At 42.1% G+C, this 25,070-nt stretch overlaps 1 protein-coding gene across 9 annotated transcripts in view; it reads right to left on the bottom strand.

Moving 5' to 3' along the window:
* Window positions 1–25,070, bottom strand: part of MARCHF8 (membrane associated ring-CH-type finger 8) — a 107,096-nt gene that overhangs the window by 8,171 nt on the left and 73,855 nt on the right. For 8 of the 9 annotated variants that reach the window (XM_040605377.1, XM_040605382.1, XM_040605380.1 and 5 more), the window contains 3 exons: window positions 12,759–12,809; window positions 2,847–2,926; window positions 1,697–2,542 (listed from right to left, as the gene is read on the bottom strand). In XM_040605377.1, the coding sequence (XP_040461311.1) occupies window positions 1,697–2,542; window positions 2,847–2,926; window positions 12,759–12,809 (977 nt within the window). The remainder of the gene's footprint in view (window positions 1–1,696; window positions 2,543–2,846; window positions 2,927–12,758; window positions 12,810–25,070) is intronic. The other variant, XM_040605386.1, reaches the window with a different exon arrangement.

The raw sequence follows: 25,070 nt of genomic DNA, 5'->3' as shown, positions 1-25,070 counted from the left end.
GAGGCAGACACACAGAGCCTGACAGAAATGCAGTATTCCAAAGAAACAGGGTAAGAAATGACAACACTTCATCTAGAACAACAGTACTTAACTGAAAATAGCATTTAAACAGATCAGGCAGCACCTCCCAAGACAAAATAGGCACAGAGAGGTACAGCTACTCATAGATTACAATCTGAAACAGAAGATAAAACAAAATGCCCAAACCAATGGGCTAACAGCCCACTCCAGTATCACGAAGAGTTAATTTAGACAGCCTGGATTTTACACAAGAGAAGTCATTATTTCTAGCGCCAATTGCTAGGAGACAGATCAACACCGCAAAGCTACAGCACTGAATCTCCCCAGAATACACTCTGAATGGACTAATAGTTTCGCTCTCCAATTCTAACTTTGCAAGAGCTGCTAAGGAAGCATCAGCTCTGCAAAATCCCCCACTTCCCTCACAGTCTAGCTGTGCAGCCAGCAAGGACACCCGATATAGCGTTACTACCAGGTGCTGACATTTTGATTTCCAGCTTCAATTTATACACAACCTTTGCATTGCACCAAACATCACTAAGTCCTTACCATGTGGAAGAGGTCACGAATTGAAAGCGGGATGGTAAGGAGCTCAGGGAATTAATGTAAGTTACTAAGCATATGTGAAGTACATCCTGGCATGCTGACATCCCTGTCTGTTACTGAAATCTCTTACTGATGTGTAGCATCTTGCCTCTTGCGACCTTGCTGGTAGCTGGCAAGTGGAAATGAAGGAGTGGGTGGATTACAACAGCATCTTGTTGATGACAAGCCAGTACAGAACTAGATTTTGCTGGTAATGAGGGGGAAAATCAAATAATATTGGCAAGTACTAACAGAGCCAGCTTCAGAATGTGCTGTCAGGGAGGAGAAAGATTAGGGTAGTAAAACAGGCAGACAGATGGGACATTTGCTCCTGTACTTGGTGACCCCTGCGCCTCAGCAACATTTTGGAGCTGGGATGGGGCAGACTTGCAGACAAGTCACCACAAAGACAGTCCAGAGCTGGCCGTTCCCACCACCTGTGCACACACAACTATTCCTCCATAGCTGAAACAAGGACACCCATCTTTTTTGGACTTCACACTACAGACATCACAGTGGCCCACCACTAAAAGGGCACAGATCTCCCTTTCAACTAAGGCATCCACAAAGCCCTTTATAAATAAAAAGAGTGCGGTGGGATACAAACTCTGAGGAAAAAAAATAATCTTGATCTATATTGAGCTGACCTCAAAAGCAATTTTCAATAGTCTGTTCTCCTCCTGGCTCCCCACCCTCTGACCAAACCAGCAGTGGCTGTCAGGACAACACAGTGCGCATTAAAAGCTAAGATGTGTTCAGCTTGACCTTTAATATGTGTAGCCGATTCTCTCATGATACTCCCAGTTTGGACACTAATAAGAGAAAAATACAATCTCAGAACTCCAAACCTGAAACAAATTGCAGGAGAATTTATTTGACTCCAAAGGAAATTCTTTTGCTTAGTAGCCTTGGTAAGTGCATCAGAGGGCTGCAGGCCAGCAGAGAATGCTGCATGCTTCAAATTGCACATATTAAAGCAAGGTGACAGGGTGAAAGGGAAGATAGAAACAGCACAAAGGCAAGAGAAAGCAGAAGGGTCACCACTGCACATTGGAGGGCTTGAAGGTAGGTGGTTCTCTGGTAAACCAACCTGCATGTATCCCCCGATGTGGACACAGGGGAGAGAGGGGGAAATTTTTCTGACAGAGGGGAGGGGCAGTCAAGGTCACTGTCCTTCTCAACTGAGCAGAGCGGCGCCCGCTGCTCTTTTGATTTCAATTTCACTGAGGTGCTGTCCTCAAAGACGTCATCATCTCCCATATCATCAGAGCAGAAGTCTGTGCTTTCCACCAGCATGCTGGAGGATTTCTCAGCTTGGAAGTGACTGGAATAGCTCTCCAGTTCGTGGAACTTATGCAGGCTGCTGGTGCTGGAAGTGTGGGAGAAGGAAAAAAGGTAACGCAACAGTTTTTTGCTCCTTGAGGTGTCATGTTCCACTTTGTCCTCCAGCAAGGGAATATGTACGGCTTTGTGGTCCTCTGCTCCTCCTGACGCACTTGAGTAGTTGGAAAGGGAAGGGATATAGGAGTGCTTAGAATTGCTAAAAGAAAGAGGTCTGAGGTGCAGCGGTTTCCTCTCTTTGAGATGAAATTTGTTAATCCTTACACACTGCTCTTGAGTCGGGGTCAATTTGCCTTCTGAGCGCGTTCGCTCCACATAGTCAAAGCACTCACTGGTGCTCTGCGCCTTCTGGTCCACGTCATTGAGGGACTTGGAGAATTTCAGGGTGCGGGTGGGCTTTACATTCTTAGAAGACCTGAGTGCCTGGCCCCGATCCTGCCCACGGGAGTTTCTCTTTGCTGCATGTAACGTGTCCTGACAGATTACTGTCACTGTGACCCCTTGTGTCAGAGGGCTCTGGCAGTGAGGATTTTTCAAGACAACAGCAGACTGCACTGGACTGTGATGACAACACTCAGAAAACACTGCACTGGAACTGCATGCAGAACAGTGGAATAAAAGCACAGAAAGTAAAAAACAATTACAAAAGAGAACACAGATAATTAAAAGTGCAGAAATGAGAATTATTGCTAGTGTGGGAATGGCAAACGTAGCAGGGCCAAACAGTCAGTAGGATTCAACAAAGCAGTGTTAGATAGCAGTCGAGTCAAACAAATGGGATGCTTCATAGGGGAACCCCACATTGCTTATTCCCCATACACGTGCTTTTTCGGTTTTGTTTTTCCTTAACTTGAACCTTGCACAAACCTCATTGCAGCCACGCAAACAACACGCTTTACCTGCAGATGTCCTGGTTGGATGGCGTAACAGAAGTCCGAGAGAAGCTGTGAGGGGCAGAGACAGAGGTTGGACTTCCAGCCTGCAGTGAAGAAGTCAAAACAAACAAAAAAAAGCAAGTCACAAGTCGGAAAAGTTTGGTATGCGCAGCAGTCACCTTCAGGACTGAACACAGCATACAGTCAGGTATCACTCTACATCCGATATTCAAGGGCTAGTTGCAAGAAAGTGGCTTTACTGACACACGCTAAGAAAGAAGCTTACTCCTTGGAAAAGTAGGAATCAGAACAGAAACGTTTTCCCCCAAGGTCAAATGCAGCCATCTCTGGAGCGGAACCTGCCAGCTGTCAAACACTGCACAGAACAATAGCTCAGGAAATGAGCAAAGCTACAGTAATTAGAATAATTAGATGGAGGTGTGTGTATGGACTGGTCCCAATTTAGCTACCACATAACAGCTAATCCTTCCTCTTATAATGATGACAAGAGATTAGAGGCTTGGCATTTTTTTTTTTTCCACAAGACAGAACTGTCAGTAATTCAGTAACTCAAACACTATTTGGGGACCTATTTTCCATACTAGCATATGCACATGAGCACCATCTGCCAAACCAGAGCATTCCCTGAAGTACTCTTCGTACTTTGTGAGGCCCTTCATCTGCTCTTCCTCTGACAGGGTCTTCCACCTACCTGCAGGAGAGGTGCAGCAGCAATCACATGTTGCTCATCCAGCAAAAGCACAAAGAGAAATTGAGTAACTGAAGAATTCAGAACTCAGCTGAACTAACTCCAAAAAAAAAAAAAACAAACGCAAAAAAAAAGCTAAGCTTGTGGCATATTTAACACTTGATAGAAAAACCTCTAAAATCAATATGGTAAGAACAATCAGCATCTCAAGTTGGGACTCGACGGGTTATTATTATAGGCCTTTGCTGCTGCTATATTCTGTGGGTCACTAACAGAAACTTCTTGACTCTTCCTAGAGGTTTTGGCGAGGAAGAGACCTGCGTTGAAAACCTCGTAATAGAGAATCTTTAAACCCGGTTCTCCAATGTTCCACAGCTGCTGGACAGGCTGTGCTGCTCAGCCACTGCCGCAAAACACCAACTGCATTTCAAAATTCAAACAAAGGTTTACAGCTCTTTTGATCTGCAAAGTCCGAAACCCAGGAAGAAGCAATGCAATCAGCACAACAACAGAAGCGCCAGCACCATGCTGGTCTGCACAAAAACCAGCACAGCCAGCACAGACCTGGACTGGGCAAGTGCACAAAGCCAGACTAGGAGAGACCTCAGTCATCAAAGATGTGCTGCCACAGAAGCATGCTGTGCCCAGCCCTGGGCTTCAGCTGGGGATGCCACAGCTAGCTCAGTCATCACTGCTTCCATGATCTCGGGTCACGCTGCAACACACACACACACACACATTCTATCAGCCTCAGGACTCACCCAACTATACTTATTAAAAGCCCCTATGGTATATCTAAACAAGGCCACTGCAGGCTATTACACTCTCACAGATATACTAGGATACATGTGCTACTTCATAAATACAGATACAACCATCATCTTCCAACAGCACTAGAGAGAGCAATGTATCTGGCCTCACGTTGGGATGCCTCAGGTGCACTGAGCCTGGAAACACAGGTATCCCCTTACAGCTCCGTCTGCAAGCACCAAGGGCAAGACTCAAACGCACTCCTTCATCCTTAGCAAGACACTGTAACTTATTTCCCATCCTACCCAGCTAGGCACATGTACAGTATAAAACCCAAGAGATAAACCTTGTGCCAGAAAGCAAACTGAACTATGTTATGACTGTGACAAAACAAATAAAAGACTTGGAAGATCATTTATTTGCTTTCTTCTGGAAACTACGGTTCTGTGCATTTTACACCAGTTGCATGTGTGAATGATACAGGATGGTGATCATATAGTGAGGTGAATTCAGGTATTACTTGGAAATTTGCTCTCTATTTGATGCTTAACCTCTCCTAAAAGCTGGTACATCTCTGACTTCAAATCCTACCTTTTTTAAAGAAAGAGTTTGTGCAGTAATTACTTTTTTTTAAACACTGACAAGTTAGTGAAAGGCCTGACACTGTAATGTGCTGCTATAATTATGCAAATGAAAATTAATATGTCTTTTTAAATAATTCATTATTTAAGTCTTACTTAGCAATCTTCTCAAAACAAAATATTGAACAAGTAAAACACCGTGTTGCATTCTGCCATGGAAACAGAGGCACATATTGTTGAACTGAAGTCACAGATCAGTTAATAAATCTGTCTCAGGTTTTATGTTATGAGCAAATCACAGAAGTTAACCTGCTTAGAATGAATTCAATCTCTCTACTCTTTCACTTTAGCAATGAAGCTTTCCAAAAAAATGACAGTGATGTGACATATGATGTGACAGTCTAATAGCAGATGACTAGATTCAATGATTCAAAATTTCCCTTCCAAAACCATGTTACTGGTTTCCTGACCCAATTGCCTGGCACCAAGACAGTGTCAAAGTCTTGCCACTTGGGAAATCAAAAGGCTGGGACAAACAAAAAATGATGGAATTTCATATGCATTTCAAGCTTACTATGCCATTTCTAAATACCAGCACTGTTCAGGACAGCTTGCAAAACCCCCACATCTGAGGCACGTTTCCTTTTCCTCCCATCTTCCTGCTTCACAACAGGAGGGTGTTTGCTCCATCTTCATACATTGTGGAAACACAACCAAAATATGAGCAGAAGTTAACACACTCGGAAATGCACAACAAAGTGGAACAACAAAACATGGGAGGAAGTTACTCCCTGCCCTTGGTTTAAGCCAACATAAGCTGTGGCTACCACCAAAAAGCCATGCTTGATGACCCCCCAGTCTCTCAGTCCATCCTCCTTTCCTCCCATTCTTTTTGCTCATGAAACTATTCACACAGCTGCACTGCGAATCCGATTAGAACAGCAAGGTGAGGTACAACTAACCACTTCTTTTCCTGAGCTTGTTTAACGCTAGTCACTTCCCTAGCTTCAGCTGCCAGAGGGAACATCAGTCAGTTCAGAGCAACGAGCCTCTAATGACGAGGCACAGGTCACTGAGAAGAACACACTAAAAAAGCTGAGCCAAGAGCCCAAGAAGTAAGTTCTGCCAGTTTTAGTAGTGGTGCCTGCAGCTGATGCTGGTCAGTCCACACAGCTTGTCTGTGTTTCCTGACTCAGTTACAGCAGCTATCAGGCAGAGAGGTGCCACAGAAAAGAGGAAACAACTAACAGCCTTGGGCCAGAACAGGGCAAAGAAGAGGCAATGGGATGGGTAAATTCAACAGAGAGGCGGATTCAGCTAGCTTGGAGCTCTGAAGTTACTCCCACACAAGGCTAAACAAATACGCTGTCAAAGCCTTCACGACTCCAGCTCCTGGCACACACACCATCCTTAATGCACCAGCAGCAGCCTCTCAAGCAGCAGCACCTTTGGCTGAACTGGCTACTTACGATGGTGGCAGCAGGAGTAGGTTTCAAAGCACTCCTTGTCATAGGAGGTTTCTGCCATGCTCATTATGTGATGGGCAGCCCATGCTTTGACAGCCTGAACTGGATCCTTTTAACCCCAGATTCACTTGCTGATCCCTGTGGACTTTCATGCTCTTTGCAAGGAGGAATATCACCTCTAATGACAAGCCTTGGAGCTATGTGCTGGTGAGTTATCCCATACAGCCCAACTGGTTGCCTAAAATAGCTCTGGACTAAAGGTCAATAGTTAGTTAATTGTGTATATTGACATTCCCATCTAATGCAATTTAGTGAGGTCATAGTGCAGCCTTCTGCACTGGCGTTTAGATAATCACAGCGACACTGGAGGTAGCAACCCCTGGAAGCCTACAGCTCTCTGGAGGGTTGCCATCAGGAAGATATCTGTATGTATGTATGCATGTATCTATGTGTGTGTGTGCATACGTGTCTCTCTGTCGCTCTACATCTCTCTGTGTGTGTATGTGCTGCCATAGCTGGCTGTTCTCATTCTGCCCCCACTCCACGAACAGTGATTTGTTGGTGAAAAACCTCAGCCTTTTCCAATTATCTATTTGTAACACACCACAATGACAAACGTGGCAGCAGCACACAGGAAAGACAGTATCAGAGGGACAGTTATCACACCCTCTGTTTCAGAAGAACTCATTGCCAAAGAGCTTTTTTCTCTCTCTCATACACTAAATGCGTACGAAGGCAGCAAGGCTGATGCTAGACATGGACATGGCAGGCACTTATCTTGCACGGTACATCTTCTGAGGCAGCGAAAGCTCCAGGCTCTGCTCCTCCCTTAGTTTACACTACAGAAAACAAGACCAGCCACCCCATACTGTTCCTTTGGAACGATCTAGGTATAGACAGTGACCTAGGAAAGAAAACAACAGTGATGGGCGCCCTGCCAAAAAAGCCACCAAGTGCCGCTGCAAGGTGCTACATAGCTAACCTGGCCAGTCTTCAGATAGGGAAAAGGCATCCAGGAAGAGACCCAGGGAACCTGACTCTGTGCCACCCCTGCCCCATTCCCTTCCCTTCCCTTCGACGGGGCAGCCCCAGCCCCTTGCACCCACAGGGGCAAAATTCAGTTCTGCCTGCTGTGCTGAGAATTCCTGAGCCTGGGCTGAAGGCAGGCAGGGAGGTCTCCATTAAACCCCAGAGACACATCCATCATTTCTTTCTGCCACTGCAGAACACACACAATTTCTTGGCTCCAGCCATCCACCAGGATGCAACAGATTTGTGTTCTGATGCTTTCAGCAAGTGCTGTATTCCACGTACACGCTGACTGATAGCTCTTGTTAAACTGCACTGCAGCTGTAAAGTCTCCAAAGCTCATCTGTGGGACAGATGTTGCTGTTTCACTGCATGCATGCCAAAGCAGGCCTCCAGCTGAACTAGCACACCCAGGCAGCAAGCCGTTCAATGAGACCACCCAGCCGTGCCAAGTGTGCCAATTGACACGAGACAGCCAGAACTGGCCACCTATGGACGGGCTGGATGCTGTGAAGGGCAGCAGCCTGCTGACAGGCTGTTTTTTAAAGCTTTTCCTAAATACCAACACGACAGGATCAAACATCAGTAACTTCTAGTCTTCTCCATTAAATTCTCCTTACCAGACTTGTGCCATTTTGACCTCTGGTGCATATTAAAATCAAGTGTCTTTAGCTGGGGTAAGATGCATTATTGAACGGAGAGTGGTTAAAAAAACTGGGAAAGAAAAAAAGAAGATATGGCAAAGAAGTGTCTGAAATTTCCAGAATGATCAACATCACCATACAATTTTGGCAACAATTCAATAGGAACCAGCAGTCCACTGCTGGAAGAACTTTGTTCCATACTTTGTCAATGTATGACTAAAATCAAAATTATGTCTAGAAACTATGAGTGAAGCTGAAGTCAGGTTCCCCTCATTCTTCCTCAAGAAAAATAAAGAAGGATTCTGGCAGGAACTTTCTCTAGAGATACCAGAGCCAAAGGCAGTAGAGAAAGAAGGCTATCTATCCTTTCACCATCTCCCCAAGTATAATTCAACCTGCCTGTAGCACAGGATTAATGTTGACTAAACCCAGTAACAACTGCATAGATTCTGCAGGGAGAAGAAGAAAAAAAAAAAAAGAAGTAGTAGCTCTTTGACTTTAAAATCTTCCTCAAAATATCTTGGCTGGACTGAGGAAACAAGAGGAAAGGGAACTCCTGCACGTTCCCCTTTCACAGGGAGGCTATCGCACTCCTTATGGACACAACCGCACCATGCCCCAGCATGAGATAACTTGCTCTTGCAGGTGGGGAAAAGTGTACCTCAGTCTTCACACTACACATTTTTTCCTGTCTTTTCCTTTTCCCATATAGCTCAGCAGAAATATTTTTATTTTGTTTTAAGCCATTTCTCTTTCCCTACCCCCAGGCTCACGTACCTAAACAGAACCTCTGAGCAGCAGTTCTTTACAGTAAGCCTCAGCCCTCTGATGAACCACAGCATAGCTAAGCTTTGCCACTAAAAAACTTGGACTGCTTTTCTACGGATGAACGCTCACTGAATCCATCAAAGCTTCAGGCAACAGTGGACGTGTGTATTCATATGCTTTTCTAAATCTGTTCCAAGCCGATGAACACCCTAAATGGATTTCAAATTTCATAGCAAGCTTAGGCTACCACTTTGTGTCTGCACTGGCTGCCATTCAGCCCAAGAATAATTTAATACTTTACAGTGTGCTTCTGCTCACAAGATAAAACTGTACAAGCCTTCAGAAAAGACAAAGCATTTACATTTTTTAAGGAGTGCACTTCTGATTTCTTTGCTGTGATCTCAATATCAGCATTTTCAAAGTTTACCCCTTAGAGGACCACAAAAATAAGACTACAAAATGCTTCCCCACTAAGCTAAAATCAGCCCTCCAAGAGCAATCAGATGACAGGAACAGCACACAGATGACCTAAAGATATTTCCATACACCACATCATCAGTTCCAGGATATATCAGATATTTCAAAGATAAACAATATCATTAATTTGAGGATAACTGTTTACAGAACAGCTTTGTTAGTGACCTTGTTTAATCTGCTTGTAAGCACAATTCCTTTATCTAAGTGCAGAGGGCATGAATTACCACCACTGTGAAAATTCTGGTTTAGCTGTTCTCAGTGAGTAGCTGTGTTTTAGTGTCAATTTCATCTATATTTAGAGGGTGAAGCTTCTATAAAGCTTAATTATTTCTCTGTGTGGCTTGTATGATGAAGGCACTTAGCAGCGAACAGTGACTTCTTGGCAAAAATGCTGGCTTAGTCAGGGTAAACAGCTGAGATGTGGATCTGGGCTGTACACCCACCCCTCTGCCAGCTGGGGGTGTTTCAATCAGCATCACTTCTCTTGAACCGGGCAAGTTGGGATTTGGGCCATGACCAAGTCCCATGACTAAATCAATTCAACCTGCCTTCAACATTATTATTTTTTTTATTTCAAAAAAACCCATAGAAAATAGTCCAGAAATTCAAACGTTTCATGTGAAGCAGATTTAAAAGGAGCGTTTGAAATAAGCACACCAAAAAAGCAAAGAAGGGCCTGAAGGAATGCCACATCCCCTACCGTGCAACAGACTGCACAAAACTTAATGGCACCCTGTGAAGATCCCTCTACATCTTATTCCCTACTCCTTCTTCTTTGGCTTCCAGCTTCCATCCCTAGCCAAGTATTTAGGTGATTGTTTTTTCTTGGTCTGGCCACATGTACTAGGCATCTCTTCAGCCTCTCTTAGCATCTGCCTCTTGGAGAACTGCCCTTTTTCTCCCAGCTCCACCTGTCCACAACACTTGGGGTCTATGTTCAGAAAGGTCCTGCTACCTCTACCAGCTGATCTCATTTTCAGTGGCACCATCTGTCTGCCTCCCTCCTTGACCACTTTTAGCCCTAGGGCATTGCTTTCCTTGGTCACACCAAGTAACACAGCATCCTCTTGGCTAGAGGCTGAGTTCTGACTCAATCCTTTCTACTTATATGCCACTGTGCAACGGAGAGCAGCAGAAAGATACACAGTAATAATCCCAGCAGGTTCATAACGACATATCAGCACTAGAAAAGCTTTGAATCGAGTGTCAGTGCCAAGCATGTGCAGCAGATTTGCTACATTGCTATGCTGTAAGCTAGACTTGAGTGGAAAAAATAATAGCTGAAACAGTCATTTGCAGGAAGCGTGATCATTGTTTCTTCTGTACACATCTCCCCTCCCCAACATACCTGGAAATGCAGCATATAATTGATTAAACTCAATTTTGGTTAAATAGCTCCTCTTAAAATGATGTAGCATCAACAAGCTCTGTGGATTTTAGAAAAGGCTAAACAGGCAGCCAAGCATTTCCTTACTTTTTCCCCTACATGTATTCGCTCTGCCTAATTGGCCAGGTTGTTATACTATTCTGAACAAAAATAAAAGACAGTTTCCTATTAAACCTCAGAACTAATGAAATTTTTTCCACATACTTAAGCTTCCACACAGCATCCCATTACTATAATCTTTTCTCTTTTGTCCTACAGGTCGCTTGCAACAGCCAACCCCCCCTGTAGACTGCAAAATAAATAGTTGCAGCCTAGCACTGAACTGCCTGGATGTGCAAGGCAACGTTGGGATGTATGAGGCAAATCAGAGGACTGATGGGAATTCCACCTCCTGCCCTTGTTAGAAGCTGTCTTCAGAGTGGATTAGGTACATGGAATGGATCAGACACAGAGGCAACAGAGGAGCAGTAAGAACACCAATACCTCTGGGAAGCTCATGTTTGCCACCAACAAGTCTCACCCATTGAACTGGCAAAGCTGACTATACTCCCCCTGAGAACTTCAGATTTTGCAACACACAGCAACCATGTTGAATGTTTCAGTGTTTCAAGATGAATGCAAATATTGAATGTCTCACTTGCCAGTACTCCCAGGGAAAGCTTTGCCAAGTGTGCAAGGTTCTTTCCACTGCATTGCCACACTACCAGTTCTCAATGAATTAAGAATGAACCGTGCAGCTTCATAGGGGTACCAAATTGCTGCTGCCGAAAGTCTTGTTGTGCTGAACTTCAGGCACTCTTGGAAAAGTATGATGAAACTGAATGATAAAACTACCACCTCTGCTCAACACCTGTAAATCCAGTTAAGGATCCTTAAGAAGAGAAGAGCCAGGGTAAGAAAGAACAGGTGCAGTCCCATTTTAGAAAAGCACAGATAAGAAGTTATACTCGCATAATATTTCTTTCAAAACCCTTTCTGTAAACGCACATTTTCTGAATGCAAAACATAATCCCACATCACTCCGTGACAACACCACTTTCAGCTTGGTCAATTCCTTGTGCACTGACAGTTGCCCTGCTCGTGATTTAAGACACACAGTAATCTTGTCTTTCTGCTCTAAAGTGAAAGCTGTCTGTGCCTGTATAAACCATAAATTAAGTGCAGCCACTGTTTCCTCTGCTGGAGATAGGCATGAATAGCTTCCTATATCCTCAAGTACCCAGAACAGAAAAAAGGGACTCAAGCTCGTCACAGCCATACTGACTCAGTCTCTCATTAGAAGTCACTATTACCAGCAACATCAACTGTGGCAACAAAGGACTGAGGCTTATGCACCCCATGAAAAATACTGGTCAACCAGCACAGCCTGCCTTGCATGAAGGCTTTAAGCTACTGTACCTATGTAAGCAAAAAGGTGTCAGGCTTCTGGCTAATTAAAAATCTTCTTCATTTGTAATGCAGAAGTAGAAGCAGGGTATGTATTGTAATAAGTTATCTTGGACTTTTTCCCCTAACAGCGTAACAAAGCAATTGTGCTTTTGACATGTCCATTGGCTATACTGAAGTGTGACTAGAACGGGTAGAGCATCATGCTTCCCTTACAGATCAAGGCTTGTAATAGCAAACATTTTAAAATACTGCCATAGTCATGCCCTGACAACAATGCATATCATGGCACTAACAATAATTCAGTGCTGAAGTGACAATAAAATAATGTTCAACCACATACTGAATATATATTAGACGATGCATGGCTATACATATCTTACAGAGAACATTCAATCAGATAGCTTATGGTATAAAAGAGCATACTTGAGTGATGGTTTTGGAGCTAATTTTCCCCCCAAGGTAAGTTCTCAGGCATCTGTCATCTATCTTGCTCCTACCAGGCTAAGGAGGCTGACAGTGTGAAAGAGAAAACCTACAGTAGCTTCCACTTCATTTGACCTGTAAAGCCAGTCTGCAAAACACCAGAGAGCTGTAATGTTTCTGGCATGACTATCAATGACAGACAGGCAGCATTTTCTGCTGGTTATATTGTCACATATATCACCCCAGATTTGGAAGGAAAGGAAACCCAGTATCCTCAAGTTTATCAAAGACTGAGTTATATCGAGGAACATACCTTTGAGATGTTGCTAGAGCGGCTCACTGAATGCCCCAAAGCCTTCTCATTCTGAAAGAGGAAGAATAAGATCATTGCAGCAACAAATCACAGTTATGAGGATATTTTAAAGCTGGTATTAGAAACCAGACTCCATGGAGAAAGTCTTACAGCTGTGGCTTTTAAGGATGCTGCTTCTATTGACATCAGCCTGATTTACAATCATCGCTAAATTGCTTTATTTGCTTAACAAGATAATACCTTACAGAAAATCACATAGGCAAGACAAATACAAACTGAGAAATAGCGGAACAGTGCTGTCTTCTCTCCATGAATACTGCAAAGCCCTTTTCCCAGATACCATCTATTTAGAAAAGGGTATTTCTTGGTGCTGCTTCATCTACACCTAAAGGCAAACATCCAACACTAAAACTGAAAGCTCTTCCTTAAAGAAAAAAGTATTGCAGTGATATCTGGAAAAAAGCGTGAATAACCACATGCATGTCATTTCAGGAGAGAAAGCAGAATTACTGAGGAACTTCCCACTTCCCACAGAACTCTGAATTAAACTGGAAATATCATACAAGATGAAAATGCAGAAAGTGCAATTATCAAAAATGAAATCAGTGATGACTGTACCTGTCACTTTTCAGTGTGCAGACTCTGACTGATAAGCATGACAATCTTACCTTCTACCAAAATAAACTACAGGTTTCACCAAAGTATTTTATCCTTTAAGGGTTCCTGGTTTCTGAATGTGTTTACCCTATGTGTAACCAGACACAGTTGCTCCACTGGGAAGAGCCTAGAAATCGCTCTGCAAAAACTTTTCTGAGTAAAATCCAACAAGAAATATTTTTTTTATAAACAAATATTATGAACAGGGCAAGTCATAAATAACATGTGGTTACAAATCAGTATCGATGTTCCTCCAAATCTGTGAAGCTGGGACACAAACTGGTTTGAGATTTAAACCCTCTGAAAAAAGGGTAAATTTATTACTATCTCCTGTGGGCTCTACGCTGGGTAGGAGTTTCTAGAAGCACATCTTCTCAACTAGGATTTTAGGAACCAAACTCTTTCACCTTTGTTCTTGAAAATAATTTAACCTAGCAGAGACACTCTGACAGCACCCTCTTCCAGTTCTCATTGGTGCTGACCGATCAGACAGAGCTTGAGGTGCAAAGTCCCGCATATACAACAAATGGGGACAGAACCCGCTCCCCGCCGCCCAAAAGAGTCAACTGCTGTTATATTCCTAGATCAGTTCGGACACAGCACCATTGCTGCAGACCACCTGCCTATCGTTTGTTACAATTCAAGCCACCTTCAATGACTAAAGCCCGTATCACATCAGCCCAACCGGCCAGGCACCCAGATGCTACACCCACACTTGGAGATCCCTGCACTCCTGGACACTTCTTCCTACAGCACATCCCCAGAGCGACTTCAAAGCTTTGTGTTGAGAAAAAAGAAGGCAAGGCAAAAAATTTCAGCATATGCTTACAAAAGCAGGCTCTCTCTTCCTTACAACACCGGTTGCCCCTCAACACAGTCCTGGGCACTGCCTCAGATGGCAGATAGGAACTGCTCTTCCTCCCTTAAGAATGTGAGGAAGCAAATTCAGTGTTCTGAAATCCTCTGTATATAGGAGTTTGAGTACCCAGAAGACAGTAAAATAATGTTTCAGAAGAACAGAGAAGTGACCAGGGAAACCTCCACCAGTTTGGACTGACAGCCAAACTAAAACCCAGGAAGGATTATAGTTTAAGATCTGGAGTAGCTGTGGCCCGAATTACCACTGACTTGAATGCCACACTTGTGTACTGCAAGACTGAGTTTGGTTTTCAGGATCACTGTGAGCTTTTGTAACAGGTAACAGTATTGCTGGAACAGAAACAAACACGTAAAGACCCCCCAGAATGCGTACACTAACATTGGACAGGACTACTGCCGGAGCCAGTATGGCTAAGGATGGACTCCAGCCTTTAGGGAAGGACCTAGCTGATTTCATCAAAGGCAGCGTAACTATAGCAACAACAAAAAAAGTTCACTGAAGCCGCAGAAGATGGGAGGAAGAAAAAAAGGAGCAGGGACATGTTCTTAAGCTATGATGAAAAGAGACCAACATAAGCCGGCAAGCACAAGGGACTTGTCATTGCCTGTGTGTGAGGTGTGGGGAGAAGCAGGCTGTGCATGCTTGGCCTTCCAGGGATGTGTGGGAGGCACACAGAGCAAGGCTATGTGGGACAAGTGGGACAAGGGAAAACAATAGTGAGGAGCATGACCTGTGGCCAAGAAGTATGCCTGGAGCAACACACAGAGCTCCACAGAGGTGACAGTCTCAAATCCAGCTGTAGGTGTCAAAGACTTCTCTTGGTGAAATTCCTGAAGATGAAATTAAACAGAGCAGAGGTTTCTTCATGTTGACTCAGTGCTTCCTAAATACTGCTGTCTAGCTGAAGATGCCTGCAAGGGGGCACGACTGAACTCACAGGGGCACCCGTGTTGAAAAGGATGTGCTAAAATTCAGTGAGTACAAATCCGCTGGAGGACAAGACATATATTTGCACAACAGTGTAAATGATGCAGAGCAAACAACCTCTTAGCCCTGCTACAGAAACCAGTCTTTCTGCCTCTGCTCCCAGAACTGATCTTATCTGATGGATGCCAAGAGCCTCTAAAGAGCCAGATGCGCATATTATCTTTATTGATCTACTCTTGGAAACATACCTAGCAGAGGTTTCAGTCAGTGGACGACTGCAAAAAGTTGGTTTCATTATTGCAAGAGCAATCATTTTTAAACAAAAAAGCGGTCTTGAAAAATACTCCCTTAAGGGTTACGGAGTGCACGCACACAGATGTTTAGGTATTGGTGATACTTCTAAAGGACTCCTAGCCACCTAAGCGCTCTTTCACATCTCGGTTTCTTTACGACACAAAGCTGGTACACCCATAAAGTCAACAGGAAATTCACCACAGCCTTAGCCCAGGCTGGCCAAAATCGGTGCTCTAGAGCTACGTACACTGACAAGGAGGAAAAGCACCAACTCAGCCATATTTTTCAAGGAGTGACAACTGACCCAACAGCCAGTACCAGATCCAACACAGACTTGAAAATAACACACATATTTTCCAGTCTGCTACCAAGCAGCCCCACCACCCAGATAAAATCACTTCAGTCCTCAGACACCAACTGACCCCGCCTTACCCTGCCTACTAATCAGGGACGTTTTTTTGAAACAGCTGCTCCAAGTCTCACAGCTTACATACACATAGCCTTTAAAATGTATTGGGCTGAAGAGAGATAAAAACCAAGTTTCAATGTGAAACAGCAATTTCCAGTTCACTATGACCACTCAGGTAGCACCCCTGCTGAAGGAACATACGGCACTTTCTTGCCCACTTCTGCAAAGGACCAAGAAAATTACTTTTTTTTACATGATTAACCAGCAACAGAAACACCTCAGAAACAAGAAGCAAGTAATACAGTTCATGAAGTCTAGCTGTGCTGTTTAATTCTCTTTTACAAATAAAATAATAAATATCTATCTATCAGGAAAAAGCACTGTGGAAGCCATTAAATAGAGCCAGTTTCCTACTTTGATACATTAAGGATGCCACATGTTTTCCAGTCATTAAGACAGAAAAGAGCTGTAAAGCCATGGGAAGAGTTCCTGGAATAAACTCCTGGAATACGTATATTTTAATGGCAGGCACAACTACGAAGTGAGGAACAGAAATATTAAACAGATAAAAATTATTTTAAAGGCAAACAAACAAAAGCTTACTTTTCACACTATATCCATCACCACTGGTACACTCATCCTGGGATCGTTTACCAATTATTCACAAATTAACACTGACACAGGAATGGCAAGGCCAAGCTTCTATTATGGTACCATCACTGCCCAACAAATAATCTTCAGAGGCTTTTTACTCGTATGTTCCCATTGCACAATAAGACATTCTAGTCTGGTAATTACGGCTCCAAACAAGCTCTCCTTCCCTTTTGCAAAAGCATTAATCTCTGCACTTGAACGAAAGGTCAAGACAAATGCAACATCTGCCAGCACCGACCATACAATTATCACCAGCTAAAGCAAGCGTCACTCTACTTTAGCAGATCAGTCTTTCTGGATGGGATAATGGGAACCCTGCCTTTCAAAATCATCCTACTCAACCAGAACCACCTGGCAGGCACTTAAAATACCCCCATCTAGATAGGAAAAAATTACAAGTGCAACTTCTCCTGAGCCACTCACTGCCAGCTGCTGCTCTGAGGTCCCCATCAGAGACTGGCTCTAGGAAAACAAAGAGGAAGGCAAAAGCAAGGAAATAACTGAAAAACAGAAAAACTGCTACCCATTCCTACAGTGACACGTTTCTCTAAACTCTGGATGCACTTGCTTGCAATTGCCTGAATCCCCCTCCCAATTTTTCTCTCTTTTTCTACCTTCACTTGAATTTGCTCCCAACTGTGAGCTTACATCTGCTTTCCTGCAGGGCTCTTCATCTTGCCATCTCCACCGTGCTGGCTCATTTTCCCTTCTGCCACCATTCTTTGGTTACTCTTGCACAACACCTCTCCCTCCTCAGTTCAGCAATCTAGAAGCTGACACCTTTATCCCATCTTCCCTTTTAGCTCGGTCTCCCGTATTCAGCAATTCAAGTTATTTTACCCTTGCTTCCCTACCACAACACATCCATTTTCCACTAAGCATGACAACTATGTAACTTACACAGCCAAACTCACCAGTTTTGTGCACCCCAAAACACTGGTTACTATCACCTGGGCCAGAAGGAGGGTCCCCACTCACCGATGACAATTCAGGCAGCCAGAGCTGCTCTTGTGCACTCACAGCACACCAGTGTACCCACGGTGACCTTCCTCCAAACTCGGTGGTAGACTGCACGCAGCCTCAGCAAGCAGGCACTATAAAGAAATACAACTTGGATGTCCTTGCCAGGATGGAAGGGGAAAAATATCACAGTAAAATGGTTTGGATTTTGTGTTTCCAACATTTTATTTTCAGTCATTAAGGCAAGTAAATAGAAGATAACAGAGGAAGCAGTCTCATAGCTTGTGTAGCCTTCTTCTGACAACCGTACCTACATTCAGTCCTAAGTACGGCCAATACTAAACCCATCTTCATCTCTTGCTTATAGAACTGGAGAAGAAACTGCAAGCCACACCTCAGTGGTTTTGCAAGGTGATTTGCATTCCCTTTCCCCCTGGGAAAGCTGCACAAAGGTCACTAGAGGAGGGTCCTCATCAAGCCACTGCCAGCTACGTGTGAACATAGCACATGCCTGCTTCCTGAAGCCTTAATTCTCTGACACACCAGCAACCTGACAGGGCACTATATTCCCCATTTTCCAATACAATTTTTATGTAACATTACATAAAATGGGTTAAGATCCTCATCTAATGACAAAAGTTCTCCAACTAAAATCTCAGTGATGAAGAGCAGAGTCCTTTGTTTTGGTGATGTTGTTGTTGTCGATTTGTTAAAGAGTTGAAATCAATTGATTTTATTGGTTTGATTATCTGATTTTATAGAGTTATTTTATAGAATAGAAATATAGGAAGATAAAAAATATGTTGAAGAAAGTTATGATTATTTAGTAAAGGTAGTTGCGAGACCCTTTATACATTTTGTACTAAGCCTAGAAGAATGGGTTGGAATCATTGTTGAAGCTTAAGTAATAATTTAGAGTTTGAAAGGTTTCTTTGTATCTAACTAGTCTTCTGTATAGAGAAAGTATATTGAGATGTCAGAATGTAGGATTAATGGGAACTGGGGAGAGTCGACTGGAACAGCTTGTAGTTACCTGCCAAGAAACCGTGAACTTTAGTAAAAGGTAATTCCGGCAGGGGGAGATCGCGACCACCGACTCATATACCACCTACCCAAATCGTACCCCAGACCCATTTCTGGACCTTTCTAAGCTTTATTGCGCAGAATCGGATATGGGAGGAGAATATGTTAATGATTTTTGGGAAATGTTATGATTATGTATGAATAATTAATGAATATGTATGAATAAGCTCTATATATGGAATCTGTTTTTAGGACCTGGCGTGCGTTGATCGCGAGAGGACTCGCTCACGCACCCGGCCGTTAATAAAGAAGTGTCTGCTTATCTACATCACATTGGTGTCGATAAGTTTTTCATTCCGAGATTTCGGTAACAGTTTTGGCGACCCAGATGGGACCTCGCTGAAGGAGACCGGAGGAGTCGGGGACCTGATTGGTTCCAGCCGGCACCGAGAATTTCTCGGGGATACCCATCGATCCCCGATCCGTAAGGCTCTTCGCGACGTTCCCTGGATATTTGGTAAGACACTTCTTTTTTTTCTAATTGTAGTAAGTGGGTGAGAGTCCCACTAAAGTAAGTAAGTAAGTGCACTAGAGAAAGTGGGGGGGAGTCCCACTATAATAAGTGTATGGTAAGGAGTGGGTTAGAGTCCCACCAGTGGGTTGGAGTCCCACTGAGTAAGTCTACCTGTCAGTCGCAGTGAAAGACCTGCGCAGGGTAGGACTAGGAGTCTGCCTGTCAGACGCGGCGAAAGCTGCGCAGGGTTGGACTAAAAGGATCCTTGTGTATGTGGAAGCCTAGGCGTCTGCCCGTAAGACATAAGCGAAAGCTATTGCAGGGTTGGACAAAAGTGGAAACAAGAGAAACTATATGCTATAGTGTTCTCTAAGGTAGTGCCTCTAACAAAAAGTTAGAAGAAGTTTTTGTGTTTGTGGTTTTGTGTTTGTGTATTAAGAAGAAAATTAAGAGGTATAATATTGTGTTATATGTTTGTTTAAAGTAACTGTTGGAAAGTGTGAGTGTGGCTGTAAGGGTGAGACGTATAATTGAGAACGAAAGCGAGTGTGGAGTGTGGATCCGCGGATCGGAGTGACAGAGTTGAATAATTGTGTATTGTACTGTGAGTAATTATACCATGGCAACTAAGTTAACTCGGTTGTTTAAAAGTAAAAGCATGGGTAATCTTGTTGTAAATGACAAAATCCTGAAAAATTCTCCATTAGGATGTTTGTTGACACACTGGGGAGATTTGTATGAGGATTTGTCGAAAAGCCAGATGATTGAGTATTGTAATAATTTGAGTATTGTAATAATTGGTGGTCTTTGTATATATTGGATGATCAGGAAAAGTGGCCCACGAAGGGGACACTGAATTATAACACTATTTTGCAGTTAATGCTGTATTGTAAAAGAGAAGGGAAATGGAATAAAATGTCAGATGTGGATTTGTTTTTTTTATTTAAGACAAAGAAAGGATTGGCAGGATGAATGTAAGCTAACTATTAGAGATAATTTTGTAATGGCTATAACTTTTGATAATAAGAAAGTGGAAAAAAAAAAATGTTGTTTAAATTGTAAGGTTGGGAGTGGATATAGGAGCGACATTTTTTTATTAAATATCTGTAAAGGAAAAACTGGAACAAAACCAGGCCATTTTTGTAACCCCTGGATTTGAAATTTGGAAATAAGATAATTATATATGAATTTTTGTATGTACCAGAATGTCTGATACCCTTTTTAGGAAGAGATTTGTTATCTAAATTAAATGCACAGATTGTTTTTGACGAAGGAGAATTTTTCTTGAAAATATCTGAGTCAAAAACAGGAGAAATCTTGATGATATAAGAAAAAGTAAAGGAACAAGAAATTCCACCGGAGGTGGATTTGGCAGTGATCCCTACTGTATGGGAGACAAATATTACTGGTAAATCAAAACTAGCAGAACCAGTTAAAATAGATTTGAAGGAAGGTGCAGGAACAGTGAGAATTAAACAATATCTAATCAAATCAGAAGTGAGACAGGAATTGAAGAAATTGATTGATAAATTTTTGGAGTATAAAATTTTGGAAGAATGTGAATCTGAGTATAATACTCCTATTTTACCAGCCAGAAAACCCTCGGGTGAATATAGGCTGGTGCAAGACTTGAGAGCAGTATATCAAATAGTTAGGGATATTTATCTTGTAGTAGCAAACCCTTATACACTGTTAACAGCGTTAAGGGAGACTTATCAGTGGTTTACAGTGCTTGATTTAAAAGATGCTTTCTTTTGTATACCTTTGGAAAAAGAAAGCAGAAAACTTTTTGCTTTTGAATGGGAAAATCCTCAAACTGGGCGAAAGATGCAGTTGACATGGACTAGATTACCCCAAGGATTTAAAAACAGTCCAACTATTTTTGGAAATCAATTAGCTAAAGAACTTGAAATCTGGAAACAGGATAAATCAAGACCTGGACATTTACTATTACAATATGTGGATGACATATTGATTGCTGCAGAAGAAAGATTTACCTGTATACAGGTGACTATTGATCTCTCGAATTTCCTGGGACTAAATGGATACAAAGTATCCAGGAAGAAAGCCCAGATAGCCTGCCAGACTGTGATATATCTGGGCTTTGAGATTTCAAAAGGACAACGGCAATTAGGAAAAGATCGCAAAGAAGCTATTTGTGGTATACCTGAGCCGAGAAATATTCATGAACTCAGAGCATTTTTGGGAATGACTGGGTGGTGTCGCCTTTGGATTATGAACTATGGGCTAATAGCTAAACCGCTGTACGAGGCCCAAAAGAACTCTCCCTTTGTATGGGGCCTATAACAACAAAAGGCTTTTGTAGAATTGAAACGTGCCTTAATGTCTGCATCTGCTTTGGGACTGCCGGATCTAACCAAAGATTTCCAGTTGTTTGTTCATGAAAGGCAACACCTGGCACTGGGAGTACTAACCCAGAAGATGGGAAGCTGGAAACGACCAGTCGGATACTTCTCTAAACAACTGGACACAGTGAGTAAAGGGTGGCCAAACTGCCTTCGAGCAGTAGCCGCAACAGTGATGCTCATACAAGAAGCTCAGAAATTGACTTTGGGAAGAACAATAACAGTCTATGTCCCACACATGGTGATAACTGTCCTAGAACAGAAGGGGGGACATTGGCTGTCTCCCAGCCGAATGATGAAGTACCAGGTGGTATTGACTGAACAAGATGATGTGATTTTAAAAACTACTAACCTGGTAAATCCTGCAGTATTTTTAAGTTCCATACAGGAAAAAGGACGACTGGAACATGATTGCTTGGCTACTATCGAGTATGTTTATTCCAGTCGTGAAGATCTGAAGGATGTGTCGTTGGAGAGACCAGACTGGGAACTGTATATTGATGGAAGCAGCTTTATGGAACAAGGAGTCCGATACGCCGGATATGCGGTAACAACAGAGACTACAGCTATAGAAGCAGGAGCATTGGCGAGTACCACATCAGCCCAAAAGGCAGAACTCATCGCTTTAATTGGAGCCGTAGAATTAAGCAAAGACAAGAAAGTAAATATCTGGACTGACTCAAAATATGCCTTTGGGGTAGTGCATGTCCATGGAGCCTTGTGGAAAGAGAGAGGGTTATTGTCCTCTCAAGGATCAAACATTAAGCATCAAACAGAAATTTTACAATTATTGCAAGCAGTTCAAAAACCAGATCAAGTAGCAATCATGCACTGTAAAGCACATCAGATTGGAAATATAAAAATAATAATTGGAAATAATTTAGCTGATAAAACAGCAAAGAAGGTAGCAAAGAGACAAACATCGCAAATGGCAATAATTCCTTCTAAAACAGTAACCCTTCCTAGGGAAAAACTGAGATATTTAGAGGAAGATGACAAATTGGGTCAGTTATTAAGTGCTAAGAAAAACTTAGCTGGATGGTGGAAAACTCTTAATGGACAGGTAGTAATTCCCCCTCTTTTAATGAGAGAGATAATTCAAGTAAAACACCAAGAATGTCATTGGGGGGCAGAAGCTTTAGTAACATCTTTACGAAAACAAGTGGTATCAGTTAAAATGTTGGGAATAGCTAAAATGATAATTGCAAAGTGTGAGGTATGTTTGAAAAATAATCCAATGATTAAGAAAAAGGTTCAAATGGGTAGACTGAAATCTGGTGTAGAACCTGAAGATTATTGGCAAGTAGATTTTTCAGAATTACCCAGACAAAATGGGTATCGGTACATTCTGATAGGGGTTGATACTTTTACAGGGTGGCCAGAAGCCCTTCCCTGTCGCACTACACAAGCAAAAGAAGTGGTGAAGTGGTTATTACAGGAAATAATTCCGAGATTTGGAGTTCCTATTGGAATTTCTTCTGACAGAGGTCCACCCTTTGTTGCTGAAGTAGTTCAAAGTGTTAGCAAAGCATTAGGTATTAATTGGGATTTACATGCCTCTTGGAGACCACAGTCTAGTGGGAAAGTGGAGAGGATGAATCAAACTTTGAAATGACAAATAAGTAAAATTTGTCAAGAAACCAGTCTAAAGTGGCCTTAGGCACTTACATTGGCATTATTATGAATCAGGGTACAGCCAAAGAGTGGAACCTCAGTCAGTTTTTATGAATTGTTATATGGAAAACCATATGAGTTTCTAGAACCAAATCCAAACATATATGTAAAAGGAAGCCAGGATGTATATAACTATTTGTTTTTTAAAGGAAAATTATAGCTGTGATTTGGAGTGTAGTAATTTGGAATAGACCTTTACCCCTGAAAAAATCAATGCATGATTTTCAACTAGGAGACTATGTCTATGTGAAGACTTGGACCTCTGAACCTTTGCAGGAGCACTGGAGAGGACCTTTCCAGATACTGCTAACCACTTTTACAGCTATCAAAATTGCAGAATCGGATGCTTGGATATATTATACTTGAGTGAAGAAAGCACCGTGAAGAAAGCATCTATTCCGTGGAAGATTGCTAATCGTGACCCAGAGACTTAAAAATTGATTTTGAAACATGTCTAATTTTTTTATCAGGTTATGATTGGGTTTTGGATTTTTTTGGTTGGTAATGTTGGTGGGATTATGGGCTGGCTTGGTGGACAGGAACAAAAGACAAATAGAAACAGAACAAGTGATTGACATTCCCAAACAAATGGCAGAGGAAAATTTGTTGGTAGGATTGACTAAAGAATTTACCAATTTATAAAATGTCACGCAGATCACTGCTTGTTTGCCAATATCGAGGGCAGTAGGTGAATCTATTTCATGGGGAATTTTAACTATGAATTTGACTAACCTGGAACATAAAAATGAAACAAATTATTGTGAACAGAGGCCAGTGACTCAATGGTATGAGCAAGTGAAAGTTATTAGAAAACAGTGGAAAACTCCAGGTAGTCTGTTGGATTGTGAAAGATTGTTAAATCATGTTTTTACCAAAATAGGGAGATTTAAGACTGTGGGATGGTGTTTTTATGATGAACAACTTAAAACCAATGTGAGCAGAAGTATCATGAAATGGAAGTGTAATAAAACTGGCCAAGGTATCTAATTAGTAGAACAATGGGACTCTATATGGTCTATGTCCATATTTTCCCATTTTTAGTATATAGCAAGAACTTTTTGGTGTTTTACCTGGGATGGAAAAGTTTTTTTTTTCAGTATTACCCTGGGTTAACGATAGGTCAACTTCATTGAGAGAAAAGGAAGATAAAATAGTGCCATGGTGGAAATGTGAAAAACTGTATGATTGCAGTAATGCAGACCTAGTAATTCAAAGAATTTTTTTTTCTTAAGACACTGTTTTAAAATATGGTTGTTTTTGTCGAGGTCTTAAGAACACTCTCAATTTAATCAGCACTTTTATAGTTAGGAAAGGAACTTTGTTTAGTTATAGTAAAACTATTATTTGAAGTTTTGGACATTTAATTTGGGCATTGAGTGATGGAACCTGGACAACTCATTTACCATTAGATGGTAAAGTGAAACAAATTACCTTAGGCATGCCAACATTGTGTCCGATTTGGAAGAAATCACCATTTAGAGGATCCCTAGAAAATTTAGAACTAAAACGAACAAAGAGATCCGAGACAAATGATGATAATTGGAATGAACCCTCTACAGGGGTGAAAATCGGTTGGGCACTTGAATCACTTTTAAATCTTATAGCTTCATATAGAAACAGAGCATGGCTCTATTAGTTAGCTGGTCAAGTGGAAAAAATTAGCAAACGTTACTAAAAAGGGGTTTAAGGAATTGAACATGCAATTATAGGCGACTTCCAGAATGACTTTATAAAATAGAATGGCACTAGATATGCTCCTATTTAAAGAACATGGAGTGTGTGGATATCTTAAGGATAAACTGGACCACTGTTGTATCCACATTCCAAATGTTACTCAGGATGTGGAACATAATCTGGACCTATTGGGAAAAATTGAAAAAGAAACTGAAAATATTTAAAAGGATATGTCAGAAGATTGGCTTGGAAAATTTTTTTAATAAATTTTGATGGAACT

The sequence above is a fragment of the Falco naumanni genome, chromosome 9 (genome assembly GCF_017639655.2).
Source record: "Falco naumanni isolate bFalNau1 chromosome 9, bFalNau1.pat, whole genome shotgun sequence".
NCBI classification, from domain to species: Eukaryota; Metazoa; Chordata; class Aves; order Falconiformes; family Falconidae; genus Falco; species Falco naumanni.
This window is presented reverse-complemented; position numbering and strand designations above follow the sequence as displayed.